Source organism: Linepithema humile, chromosome 6 (genome assembly GCF_040581485.1).
Source record: "Linepithema humile isolate Giens D197 chromosome 6, Lhum_UNIL_v1.0, whole genome shotgun sequence".
In the NCBI taxonomy this organism is placed as follows: Eukaryota; Metazoa; Arthropoda; class Insecta; order Hymenoptera; family Formicidae; genus Linepithema; species Linepithema humile.
The window spans coordinates 9,706,724-9,720,077 of NC_090133.1; the positions used below are offsets into that span (position 1 = coordinate 9,706,724).

Consider the following 13,354-nt stretch of genomic DNA (forward strand, 5'->3'; position numbering starts at 1 on the left):
CGACAAGACGTCTCGCAAACAGTCATGCGACAGTTGTCTTAACTAAATATTGTCAGATCGCAAATGTACGCAAGATTTGCGAGACTTGCCAGGTGTATGTACACAACGCAAGTTTGTTTGAATATACCCTAATAGAGTATTTACACTGCATTAAATGTACGACATCCGATATCCAATAACAGAATTTGTTTTCTAGGAATTCTAGCTTGTATTCCTAGAAAACAAGCTCTGTTATTGGACATCGAATGTCGCATATCTGACGCAGTGTGAATCGTCCATAATGTCACAGTATAATGTAAGATACTGAAACCAGATGTCGTTGAAGCTGGCTTCTACTTTTGTATGAAAAGTGTATTCTCTATGTAAGATATATTTTCTGGATTGTTTTCAACACATGTCAACAAGTTTCATTGATGCCGGTTTAAAGCCACTGTCAATAATAGTAACACCCACAAGATTTATTTATCATAGTGTATATAAGAACATCAATTAAAAATGGTAGTGTATAATAATGATAATGTATAAAATAATGTTACGTATTTTATTAAACATATCTAATTAGATGATTTGTTTTTCAGGCACGAAATGCAGAAAAGGCTATGTAAGTACATATACATAATAAATCCATTCATATATATATGTGTAATAGATTTAATATATTAATAATAATATTTTTAATATCTATAATTAATGATATTTGTAGGACAACACTTGCTCGTTGGAGAGCAGCACAAAATAACGAAGGAGCGAGAAAAGAGCAGGAACGAAGGCCGTATTTGGCTTCAGAATGTAGAGATTTACGCAAAGCAGAAAAATGGAGGATGCAAATAATTAGGGAAATAGCAAAGAAAGTTGCCCAGATTCAAAATGCTGGACTTGGAGAGTTTCGCATTCGTGATTTAAACGATGAGATTAATAAGTTATTAAGAGAGAAGCGACATTGGGAAGTACAAATCAAAGAACTCGGTGGACCTGATTATTCTAGAGTCGGTCCTCGCATGTTAGATCATGAAGGACGCGAGGTAAAGTATCGAAGGTATTATTTCTACAATCTGCAAGATATTTTAAGTTTACTGCATGTTTAAATGAATATTGTAAGAGAGAGAAATGATTGAATCAGTTTATTTTTGATCTTTAAATGCTCATTGGACATGTTGTATGTTCATATCCCATTTCTTCTACAAATAAGATGACTTGATCGAACAGGTTCCTGGCAATCGAGGTTATAAATATTTTGGCGCTGCCAAAGAATTACCCGGCGTTCGAGAATTATTCGAACAAGAACCACCACCACCCCCTCGGAAAACTCGCGCAGAGCTGATGAAGGATATTGATGCAGATTATTATGGTTATATGGACGACGATGATGGTATTCTAGTGCCGTTGGAACAGAAAGCGGAGAAAGAAGCGAGAGAGAAGTTCGTCAAAGATTGGATAGCTCGTGAGAAGGAACCGGAAGCCGACATTGAAACGACATCACAAAAGTCAATTCCTTCGCAACAAGATATTCAAAAGGCTCTGCTAGCCAGAAAGAAAAAAGAGTTGCTGGAGATGTACGGGTGAGATGAAAAATTTAGATTCTAATTTGTAAAGTTTGAAATAAAATTGTGATTGCGATAATAACTATTCGTAAATTTATTGGTTTAATTATATTAGAATACATTTTTATAAAACGCGATAAATATAATAATTATTGTTAATTTATAAGTACGTAATAACATTGATTAAGGTAATTAGTTTGTGCAGTAGACATTCAAACTTGAATTAATGCTTATTGAGAAACGTGGTGGGTGCTGTAGATAAAATATACATCAGAATCCAACGGTAGTCTGTTTATAATCTTCGCGATATCTGATATTCTCTTTGTTGTTTTTTTTTTCGCGATGAGAAAGAGATAAAATAGAACGACATGGCAGACACGGTACGGATTACTCATTAACTCCATAATGAAACGTAGAAACGTCACACACTTATCTTTCGCAAAATGTACTTCTAAAAATGTCGCGAGATTTTTCGAATTTGACTTGGCTTTCTTCTCGATACTGCAAGCGTCTATATCATCCCTATGAATGATCCCTATCTAATTTTACAGTATATTCACAAAATTAGGGTAACCAGATTTCGGAGAAAAACAAGAGAGACTCGTATCGATTGAAGTGAAATCGTGAAAGGACCTGTTTTGTCTCGAAGAAGTCATTTCAAGATTAAGATAAAAGAAAAAGAATCTATACATTCTTAGAATGCATGAAATGTATAACGCGAATGACTCGTGTGTCTTGTACGACAATCATCCAAGTGTTGAATTACTTTTTAAGCGATAATCGAATCTACTTTTATCAAATAAAAAGCTTCGAGTGAAAAATGGCGCGACTTATTCGAAATATCATCCGACAAACTGACTGCTACTAGAATCGCAGCCAATCTAGCGTACACGGAAAATTGTTCCTTCCTAAAAAGAGTGAAAATTGATCGTAGACTAGCAATTCTGTAATCCCAGTGTGAATATTCTGGAAGTGAAATCGGGATTAAGTCTGGTCACCCTACCGCAAAGCCAGCGGCTAGTCGACTTACACAAAGTGAAGCGTTATTACGGTAAAGATTCACGTTATCACGATTATATCACGTCAGCTTCAAAGAGTAAAAGACCTAAAAGTTAAGTCCTGAAAAGCTACCCGCTAAATTCAACGTGTGTTACTGGCTGGGACTTCCGGAATCTCTCGAATCCCCCGATTATATAAAACGTATGGTCTCGACAACGCTTCAAGTGGAGATATCAATATACTATACATCGTTAATTCATTTAGATATTTAAATATTTCTCACCTCAGCATCGTGCTGTTTATAAACAGACTGTACATTACAAGAATATTGCTAGGACTCAGAAGTGCCTAACAATATCAGCTGAACAACGAATCGCGTGCCGCGCTTATATTCTAAAATTATCGTGCTGACTTACTCCAAACACACACAAGGGATCGGACATTTATAAAAATATGCTCTTAGTCGTTCTATAAAATATCCAACGTCTAAAATTAAGAAAAAAAAATACACTTGCATGTGCAAGAATAAGAAACGTCGATCCAAATCGATAAAAGGATCCACAGAACGAAAGATGACTCGCCAAAATTCAGCACGCGGACTATATTCCGGATGTTTTCTACGTTTTCACGCTTGCAACGGTAATTTGCTCTCGCAGTGCACATCCAGCGTTAAATGCATGGAAAATGCATACAAAAAGGAGAAGAGAAAACGCGCTGTACGATGTGGAAAAAGGTATCCCGACGGACTTCTGAGCCCCCGCAATTACTTTTACTCTTAAGTCGTAAATGACAGAATAATTCGAGCATGGATCAATAACAATGATGAAAATTTACCGCTAGAGGCTTGAAAAAGTCAAGCGTTAAACGATTCACAGCATCTGTTTGTCCATTAATCAGTCGCTGGCTTTGCCCGCTGATCTGTGGGGGTCCCCTGACAATTTTTTTTTTTTTTTTTTTTTTTTTTGGTCTAAGTTCCATCTTTCACATTGTTATCACTGTGCACCATTCTTGATCTTTTCGATACGGAGCACACATAATCGTTCACAGGACACTCGCCGAGCGGAATCACGATGATCGCGGCCGAACGATGTTTTTTTTTTTTTTTTTTTTTTTCTCTATGTCGCTGCTATTTCTCAGCCGTGGCAGGTGTATCGACGGATTAACAAGTCAGCTACTGCTTCACGTAACAGTCCTTCCGTACCGAAAAGATTAATAATAATGACAAATCACGCAGCTTGATTATCGAGAAAACTCGTGCGATGCGTAAAAAAAATGAAGGATGATCGAGTATTCACGCGGTCGCGTTACGCGCGCGAGTGGACTAGATTTCTCTCAACACCTGTGCGCACTGCTAATTGCACCGCTGAAATAAATCTCATGAATGTAGAGTGCTGAAAAACCGACGACGGCCAAAGTTGGTCAGAGAAGACAAGCTTAGTGTGAGTTGCAAGCGATTGAAAAGAAATTACCATTCGTTTTTCGTTTAGATTCAAGTCTCGACTTCACCGAAGCAGAAACTCGAGTGCGAGCGTGTGCAATTGCCGGAAAACGTTTTGCTCCGTTGAAAGCGAACTTGAAAGTTAATCGAAGAACGCGCGCACGAAAACTCGCGCAGTTTTTCAACATCCTACATCGCGACGCCAAATTAAATCTCTCTCGTGATCCAAACGTGGGTGTAAAATTTTTGTCGGCTGACTCGAAATTATATCTCCTACTTTTGCGTATCGTCTAACAGTAGCTACGGAGGAGCCCCACCCTCCCCCTCCTCTCCACCCCCTTCAAAAATTCTAATATTAATGCATAGATTATATCATCTCTAACGTCTAACAGTACTCATGTTCGTGTATGTTTCTATTTCAGTTATAGTATATATCGACTCTACAATCACAATCTGCGTTTACGGAGTGCGTTTTGCGAGTCATTGTGCGTCATTGAATTGTGGATCTGCTCGTCTCGTGTTACATCGTCGAATCGAAGTCTCGCTGTTATGATCGCCGCCCGTGCAAGTAATATCAATCCATTCTGGAACTATATCTTCACTTTACCGCCATAATCCATGCTGATTTTGGTCTTTTTTTGGACATTTGAACGAAGCAATACGTTCTCAAAAATAAACAGATATCAAGTGAGGCGGTAATATTATTGTTAATAATTTCTAGTGTAGAGAAAAATAATTAACATTTAATTAGGACATGACATGCCTCGGTACTGCTTTTGCAGTTTTCTTCCTGATCGACAAGACTGATTATCAAACTGAATTCATATTAAATGCACGGCGAAAAACGGGCTCCAATATTTGTCATATCGATTCACAAGCACAAGCAGATCGAATATCGGTCGAATGTTACATACATATACAATTACGTACTATAGGATGGATTAACACCGGCACGGTAATAGCAATTATTTATTGATTTGAAAAACAACAACGATGCTGTCGAGATATGTGCGATTATAATGCGCTCCAATGAATAATGTATTCATTAGATATCACAGTGGGAATATATTTGTCTTATAAAACAAAAATTAGTTTCTCTCTTTTGCTGAGAAGAATTCGGTTTCCCAATTGAGAATTTAGCAGGTTTTGTAATTAATAAGTGTTTTAATCACTTGCAATACAAGATAAATGACTCCGATTTAAAAAATACTTTATCGAGAGTTTGGGAAAGAGAAAAAGAGCTGAAATATTTTAACATCAAAAACTCTAAAGAGTCCAAAGCCTAAGAGAGGACTTTAGTAAACCGATCCATCAAAAGTACTTATTGGAAAAAACGCAATATATCTTAATAATTTCGTTGTTACTTCACAAAAATGACAAATATAATCGCATAGCAATAAATCACTGTGTCGGTGTTATCCCGCCTTAGGGTGGACACAAGAATCATTTTTCAACATTTATTGTTAAGTTTTCAAATTTTTCAAATCATACAGAAACAATCTCTCGTTTTTTACAAATAAAATAATAACTTTCGGAAATATTTTTATCTAATTTTTTAGAATTTAATAAATAAAATAAATAAAATTCGATTAAAAGAACTTTAACTTTAAACAAAACTTTTCATTATTCAATAATCTTGGGAGAAAAAGGCAAAACAGCTATTCGCAAGCTATTCTTCATGACAAATAATTTCCATATAGAAAGATCGGTAATTGGCATTGTTATTAAAAGCCGAAACCGTATGTCCAATAAAAAACATGGAAGAGTCGGAGACCAGCATTATCCATTAAAACGCCTTCAAAGTTCATGGAGAAATTATTTAAAAAACCGAAGAGTCCATGATTTTTTAAAACTGAATACATATTTAAACTAAGTCGGATGGTTAAAATGATAATTATTTGTCATGAAGAACAGCTTGCGTATTTCGTCTCATTTGTTTGCTAAACGCTTCGACACACACACACACGTGATACCGTTTATTATGATTTTAATTGTAACGACACTGAAAAAGGCCTAATATAGGCAGAAACGTTTGGCAGAAAACTTTGTAATTTTTATAATATAATTTAATTTTTGCACGAACACCTAGCAACGGCTCTTTTTGCCTTTTTCTCCCAAGATTATTCGTTAATTTATTGGAGCCTTAGTATTATTATTAATTTTTGTTTTCATTATTTCATTCTGAAATCCATTTTAACAATCGTAGAAACAAAACTCTAAAAGTGTTTCATCATCAAAGATCACGCGAAATTTGTAATCTTCTCCAAATTCCCAGAACCAATTTCAAAACGGCTCGAAAATCCTGGATTTTCTATTGCATGTGACCACCCTACATCTTACAGTACATTAGGCCTTCTTAATGCCTTACACTTCCGGTTAGATATTTTTAAATCAAGCGCAATGCCAGGATATTTGCACATCGTCGATTAAAAAATGCGGAGCTGTCGATAAAGAAATTGAAAGCAAAAATCTTAAAACGGAAGTATAACGCACCAACGCCTACTGTACTATGAAGTCAAAAGATGTTTAATTATTTGCTTTCGAAATGACGCCGTTCGGTCGGTCAAATTTCGCTTGCATTCCACGACGATTCTCCATTTAGCATGGCGCGCGGCCTAAAAAGGGTGAAAGGCACAAAGTAAAAAATAAACGGTTCAGATTGGCTCAGGCACGTGTCGAGTCGGAGAGCATCGTGACAGGGACAGGCACGATGATTGCCGGGGCGTCAATAATACCACGTCGAGACCCTCGACATCGAAAAACTACCCACCCTGCTCCCATCAGCGTATCAAAAAGGGGGGAATGTACTTGGTACATTTAGACGAGAGTTTGTGTCAACTCAGAGTTTACAATTATTCCCGAAAAGCAGAGATCCCGAACAGAAAACAGAAAGCCCAGAAAACCTCTAGAGAAACGTCTAAAATTCGCCCGAAGAAGCACGATCCATCTTTTGAATGTCATTTACGACGCGGTTCAGACGCTTGGCTCGTTCGACCAACGTCCTAAAGTGTCGAAAGACACGAGAGAATAATGAGAGATGTCAGAGGGTCTTCACAACGTCACTCGGACACTCGCGTCGTTCGGATTCTGACTTTGTGATTGACAGACCGACTGGTATATTGACTTCCGTTGTTCAACCGGGCAGTACACGCTGTATCTTCGCGAGACAAGGAGAATGAGCCACGATCCTTTTCGAAATAAGCCCACCGTGTGCAGTCGGTCTTCGCCGCGCTCCGTCTCCCGCACTCATCGGCGAGCACCGGCCAGATCATTCCGCGCTCGAATGCTTGCATCGAGAATAGATCCGTAGGTCGCCGTTCGAAGCAGCTTCAAGGGCGCAGCAGCGAGTGCCAGCGTTGCACCTGCGTCGGCTGCCTCGCCGTCCGCATGTCGTTCCAGTGCTGCAGCTCCTCGGATCCGGAGCTGTTCAGACCCAAGGAGAGCCAGCCGATCATCTCCCGTCCCTTTCTGCCCATTCCGCCTCGCCGACGATTGTATATAGATAGGAAGAGTGTCACGTCTCCCAATTGGAATAACGCGACCTGCGTTCGCGAAATAAGGTTCTCATTAGATTCAACATCCAAGTTGTGGATTCAAATTCGTGTGAGAAAAGTTTGCCGACACGAATCGCGGGTTTTGTGATCAAGATTTGCTAATGTTCACCCTTCAACAACGAAATTACCTGAAATATAAAAGTTTCCTTGTAGAGGGGGTTCGGCTGGGCGCGTTTCAGGCCAGTTTTCGACCGGCCCATTTCATGGTTGTTGCTGTCAACGAGGACTAGCTTCACGTAAGTGTCGGGTGGTTTCGTGTCGTTGCCGCCTCCGCCACGGAAATGGGAACCCTTGATGATTTCCACTGATAAGCGACCCGTGGTACCGTTGTACGCCAGACCGATTAGGATCTCGGCGACGCTGCCGCCCTTCATGCTGCTGCCGTAAGGTGGCACGGCCGGAGAGGCGTACGACTGGACCGACTGTTGGGATCCCGTGGAGTCGCTACGAGTCAGGCTGTTTGTGGTTCCCCAATCCTGCGCCTGATAGTACAATTAAGTTTAGTTTACAGCAGTTTGTCATATTTGTGCAACATCTCTGTTATACAGCACGTTGCAATATCACAGATAAAGGTTTAACTTCCAGAAGACAAGAATAAATAAAAGCGAACAATTTTGGATTAGAAAAAAGACTGAAACAAATGCTTTATATTAATTCTGCAATCAAATAATTAGCCATTGTCGGAACGTCTTTCTCTTACATTTACCGATCGCACGCTAGAAGACTCCTCTTAATCATTATTTCTTTCGATTTCTGTATTTTAAGCGACTCACCGAGGAAGAGAGCGGCGGCTGAAGAGTCAACCAGAGTGTCGTTTCCAGTTGGAGATTGATTTGATCGAAGGACACCCTGGCTTCGCCCAACAATCTCTCCCGGCGCATCATCCTTCCTCCCCAGAGGTAAACTCTGAGCCGCACTCCCATCGCGTTCACGTCCTCCGGATTTACACGGGGCAGCAGAAAGCTCTCCATGTATTGCGGAGATGTTCCCTGTCGCACTCGTGTTTTGCGCCTTTGTTTTTTTGATGGTAGAAGGACTAAGCGCACTTGACTGCCGCCGATGCCAGAAGGATAATTTCGTCCTTGTAATACGTGAACCTGATGAAAATAATAATGTATCCAACTGTATATATTCTTCATTATTCCGAATGCAAGGTAAAAACAAAATGTTTTATATCATATTTACTGATCGCACACCAGAAGTCTTTTTCTTAATGATTATTTCTTTCAATTTCTGTATTTTAAGCACTAGTTTCATTTTAAATAAAAATACAAACAATCAAGTTGATCGCAGATCTTTATAATCGATCTCACTTCTTGTAGTTTTATTCAAAAGCTGAGAGAGGCTGAATAAAAATATTTGATAAAAGGACGTGGCGCGATGCATGAGGCAAATTCAAATTTATAATTAATTATTAAAATAAAATAGTTATACGAACTGTCATCTCGCGCATCGGGGCGTCGTATAAGAAAGCGACTTCCAGGCTACCGATTTCCTCGGCAGCCACTGTGCCCATCGTTGTGATGACATCATTGGTCGTCGATTCATTTTGCTCGACTTCTATTTCCTGCTCTCTACTGTCGAGTATAATGCTAGAAGCTCCAACTTCCACTACGCACTAAAAATATAAAACGAAACAGAATGTAATACCCGAGCGTTTCTTTACCAACGCAATTCAAAGATTTTTCTCAAATCAATTTCAAAAATTACCTGCTGCTGATCTGCCGGCGAATGTTCCTCCGTGCAACTGCTGGAAGTGGTTCCAGCGTCTACAAACAACATTTGTATTGATAAACGTGAGAAAAATACTATAATAAACGCACGGAATTGAAGATGTGCGTGGACTAACGACAGAAAATAGTTAAGTTAAACATTTTAGCAAATGATGTATACACTATTGCTATGAACATGATAAAAAAAAGATTTTTTTTACATATAGAAATATTGATAATTGCATTTGTGTAATTTTAGGGCACAAAAAAAAAAACTAGAATTGTACTATAGTGTGTGCAGCGGAAAGTTTGTTTGTTACTAACCCACGATGGTCGTCGGTCCATCCTCCGCTTGGATAGTCAACGTATCCGGCGGAGAATGCGAGCGCGAATTCAACCGTCGGAGCGCGTCTTCCTCCGAGTCGGAGCTTGTTTCCGGATCCGAGTACGTGAATGCCTTCCCTGTTAGACAAATATATTAATTACCACGAATCGCGCGAGGCTCTGTGAATGTCTTCTGTCTTGAGAACTAAAAATATCGAGCAATTCCAGAAAATTTAGTAACCGGAAGTTTAACGTAAAACATATCGCAGAGGTCCGTCTCTTCTTTTCTAGCTCTAGGAACTTAACGGCTCTTTAATCGGGCATCTCGTACAAATTCGTAGAAACAAATTCGAAAATTCGTGTTCAGGCTCTGAAGGTTTTTGGGTGATCGGGGTATAAACTAAAATCATATACCTATGTTTTTCGAGATTTGAGATGTGGAGCTGTTGGTGGACTCACAGAGAGGCACACAGACTCCGCCGAAGAGTGCAGTAGACGAGGACGGTGTGAAGCACCACTTCCGAGACAGGTAGAGGAAGAGGGCCAGCAAGAGTACTACGAATCCAGCAACGGCACCGAGAACTGCAGTCGTTTCCACAGGTACTGAAACGTCGTCGAAAAATCCATTAGATTCAATGCGGCTTGTACGACGCAAAAAGTATCATGAAATTCCTTTAAATTTCTTTACTTTTGTACATTTTTATTATCGCATTCCAACTGTTAACGTCGCACACTTTCCAATTTTTCATTACATCTTTTCAAAAATATAAAAAATCTTTTCTTACATAATTAACTCTTTAGCAATATTTCCTGACATCACCACCACGTGCTAATGAAATGAAAAATTACGGATATCCTATCAAGCGTGATCAAGTTTATATTGATCCACCCCATCCTTTCAACGTCATTGATTTTGCTCCTTTTTTGCGATGCTTAATATTAATAAGAAAAAAATACGTTTGAATTATTAGCAATAAAAAAAATAAATAGCGATCTAATTCTTTTGTTTCCGAAGGTACTTTATCTAAATGACTTTTATCTGTTTCTGTCACAAATTAATATTTTACTTGTCTTTTTCTTTCCTAATTTAGCTTCTTGCCATATTTCTCTAGCGAGAAACAATTAGCTTGAAACGACTGTTAATATAATACTCTTTACACTAATTGCTTTCATTATACATAGTTAATTAATTATCCTCACAGTATGTCAAGAAGTATAAAGTTTTAAGCGCTACTCCATCGCACATAAGCGTAATATTTTTGTTTATTGTACATGGTAAAAAATAAGTCTATGTAACAATATAATGTTTTAGACAATCAAAGATCACTGTATGATAATAAAAAAAAAGTGGACGAGCGTAAGAGAGATAGAGAAATGAAGAAATGAAGAGATCGTGAAAAAATTGAAGAAAGAACAGGATAATTTTGCATTTTATGCGACTTTTGCTTTTCCCGGAAATCGCTTGACAGTCGGGATACTTTTTTTTCTACTTCGAATTTCGGCCGACAACTGTATAGACACCCGGCGCGTGTCGTATCGAACGCGTAAACGGCGGCGACGACATGTCACTGCCGTAATGACCTGGAATAATTTATTACCGCTCTAATTGTGACAAGAAACTAAACCACAATGTGGTATTGCGCAGCGTTGCACGCACGCTTCCTGTTGATACAACGCAGTTGATTGCGACGAAAAAAAAAAACTGTTATCCTTCGTTCTTCGTCACGAAATCTCTGTTGGCGCGGCTCGACGCACGGTCGCTCAATTTCGATATCGATAACCGCCCGGAAATTTGCGGTATCCTTCTGTTGCGCGATTATCGCATTTTCAAGCGTATTATATCGTGAAAATTTGGGAATTCCGCTTGCGCAATGCGGATCGTAAGGATTCTCGATTATTCGCAGCGACTCTCCCGATTCTCCTGCGTTCCGAAACAATCGGAACAAGGATCTTGTTTGTTTTCGTTCGTAATAGCGACGATCCTAATCGGATTTTGTTTTTCCGCGTCTTAAAAAAAAATGGAAACGGGAAAAGTTGAATCGGAGGGTGCGAGGGTTGGGTTCCGCAGTTCTTAAATTAGGAGAAGCGACGATTTATCTCTTCACGGCGGAATGCGACGTTAATTCATATTTCTGATGTTCTCCGAAGCGGCCGAATGATGCGCCCGGACGCGACTCGGTACCGTCGTACCAGGAAACTCGAGCCTGGCTGGATAGTGGACTTACCCGCCAAGAAATGGTCTGATCCAGCCAGAATCATGCTCGTCCGCGGTGTCACATTAAAGCTTCCTTACGCGGCTCGGTGGCGCGGTCGGAGTTGCCCCTCGTAGAATAATGAATACATCATCCGCCGCGGCTCTCGGCAGGTGTCCGCTCGCGAGATTGTGAGAAGCGTGGCTGGCTAGCTTTAGGCTAGCCGCACAATAATATGTGGGCGGGGTGTACACACAGCACTCTGTTGCTCGGACCGACGCGACGTGCGCCTACTGCACTGTGACCCGTTGTACGCGTCTGCGCAACCTGGACACGGCCGCGAAGAGTCCGCGTCACTCTCGCCACCTATCGCGATATCAAGAACTTATCTCAGGCGGAGAAACAAACCGGGGAGCGGTGTGTCGGCCAGACGTGCGTATTCCGGGCTCCGCACGCGTACAACGAAGACCGCGATCGTGTGCGCTCGGCCGTTCGACTAATAGAAAAGAGCGGACCGTCTTCTCTCTCCGCCGACGGCTGGAGGCTCGATAGGAACGAGCTGAAAGGCCCCAAAAGTGATCGTGGACACGCTATTTACAACTTTTGGCGCGATCATAAATCAGTAAATAAATAAATAAATTAATTATAAATATTGTTATATTATTATAATCTAAATTGATAAATTTATAAAATAAAATGATTTCATAAGTTAAGAATAAAAAGAGAATTTATATACAATGCACACATTTATTATAATAAAAATAAATAATATATATTATATTAGTAAAATGGCTTTGAAAAAAATATGATACTTTCTTGACTTAATTTAGGATTTAAAATAAATGTTCATTGTATTTAATTTAGTATTTTTGGATAAACTTTCGAAAAGCTATCACCTCCGATTTGGCTGATTTTCAGCCTAAATACTTATTTTATCTAGTAAATAATATTCCTAAATGGATTGTTGGAGCGAATGCCCTCTCCGCCCCAAAATCCCTTCAAAGATAAAACTGTTTTTGTTAATTATTTCAGAAAGTATTTGTTGTACGGAAAAAGTTGTTAAACAAAAAATGAAACTCATAAAAAGCTCTACAAATAAGATCCTACACATATTTCACCTAACTCCAATATTTTAGTCGTTATTATCAAAAATCTGGAGGCAGGTTGTTCCGCCTCCTTGTGGGGGGCTTCAACATAAGAAAAACTATACACATAGGGTTTGGATTGAATCTCGCTTTGCGTGGAAATTCGTAAACCCATGTGGAACCTCGTTTCGCGTGGAAAGTTTATACGTGGGTGCAGTGGGTGCCACTCCTCCTACGAGGGTTTTACAAGTTTTTTGATAGTAACGATTAAAATATTGGAGTTAGGTAAAATATGTATAGGACCTTATTTGTAGAGCTTTTTATGAGCTTAATTTTTTGTTTGACAACTTTTTCCGTACAATGAATACTTTCTGAAATAACAAAAACAGTTTTTTTTGAGGGGGGGGAGGCATTTGCGCCAAAAATCCATTTGGGAATATTATTTACTAGATAAATTAAGTATTTAGGCTGAATATCAGGAGGTGATAGCTTTTCGGAAGTCCATCCGT

The 13,354-nt window shown here is 39.4% G+C and overlaps 2 protein-coding genes across 3 annotated transcripts; one reads left to right on the plus strand and one right to left on the minus strand.

Moving 5' to 3' along the window:
- Window positions 1-351: 351 nt before the first annotated feature.
- LOC105678010 (pre-mRNA-splicing factor ISY1 homolog) lies at window positions 352-4,809 on the plus strand. The gene is made up of 5 exons (XM_067357504.1): window positions 352-498; window positions 579-601; window positions 704-1,022; window positions 1,207-1,559; window positions 4,401-4,809. The coding sequence occupies exons 1-5, from the start codon at window positions 496-498 to the stop codon at window positions 4,591-4,593; spliced, it is 891 nt and encodes a 296-aa protein (XP_067213605.1). The 5' UTR covers window positions 352-495; the 3' UTR covers window positions 4,594-4,809.
- On the minus strand, window positions 1,612-12,098 carry Syt14 (Synaptotagmin 14). Of its 2 annotated transcripts, none has more exons than XM_067357499.1 (8): window positions 11,794-12,098; window positions 10,028-10,171; window positions 9,569-9,706; window positions 9,243-9,301; window positions 8,971-9,150; window positions 8,306-8,629; window positions 7,661-8,014; window positions 1,612-7,520 (listed from the first exon to the last, which is right to left on the minus strand). In XM_067357499.1, the coding sequence occupies exons 1-8, from the start codon at window positions 11,825-11,827 to the stop codon at window positions 7,308-7,310; spliced, it is 1,446 nt and encodes a 481-aa protein (XP_067213600.1). In that variant the 5' UTR covers window positions 11,828-12,098; the 3' UTR covers window positions 1,612-7,307. The 2 variants fall into 2 exon arrangements, with proteins under 2 accessions (XP_067213600.1, XP_012232389.1); XM_012376966.2 differs by having other exon boundaries at window positions 9,983-10,171.
- Between the last annotated feature and the right edge of the window lie 1,256 nt (window positions 12,099-13,354).

Coding starts and splice junctions, on each gene's coding strand:
- Syt14 (XM_012376966.2), bottom strand. CDS start 11,827: ATGATTCTGGCTGGATCAGACCATTTCTTGGCGG. Junction 9,151..9,242: donor CGCCGGCAGATCAGCAGCAG/GTAATTTTTGAA, acceptor TTATATTTTTAG/TGCGTAGTGGAAGTTGGAGC. Junction 8,015..8,305: donor AGCCGCCGCTCTCTTCCTCG/GTGAGTCGCTTA, acceptor TTGTACTATCAG/GCGCAGGATTGGGGAACCAC.
- LOC105678010 (XM_067357504.1), top strand. Junction 602..703: donor CGAAATGCAGAAAAGGCTAT/GTAAGTACATAT, acceptor TGATATTTGTAG/GACAACACTTGCTCGTTGGA. Junction 1,023..1,206: donor TAGATCATGAAGGACGCGAG/GTAAAGTATCGA, acceptor TTGATCGAACAG/GTTCCTGGCAATCGAGGTTA.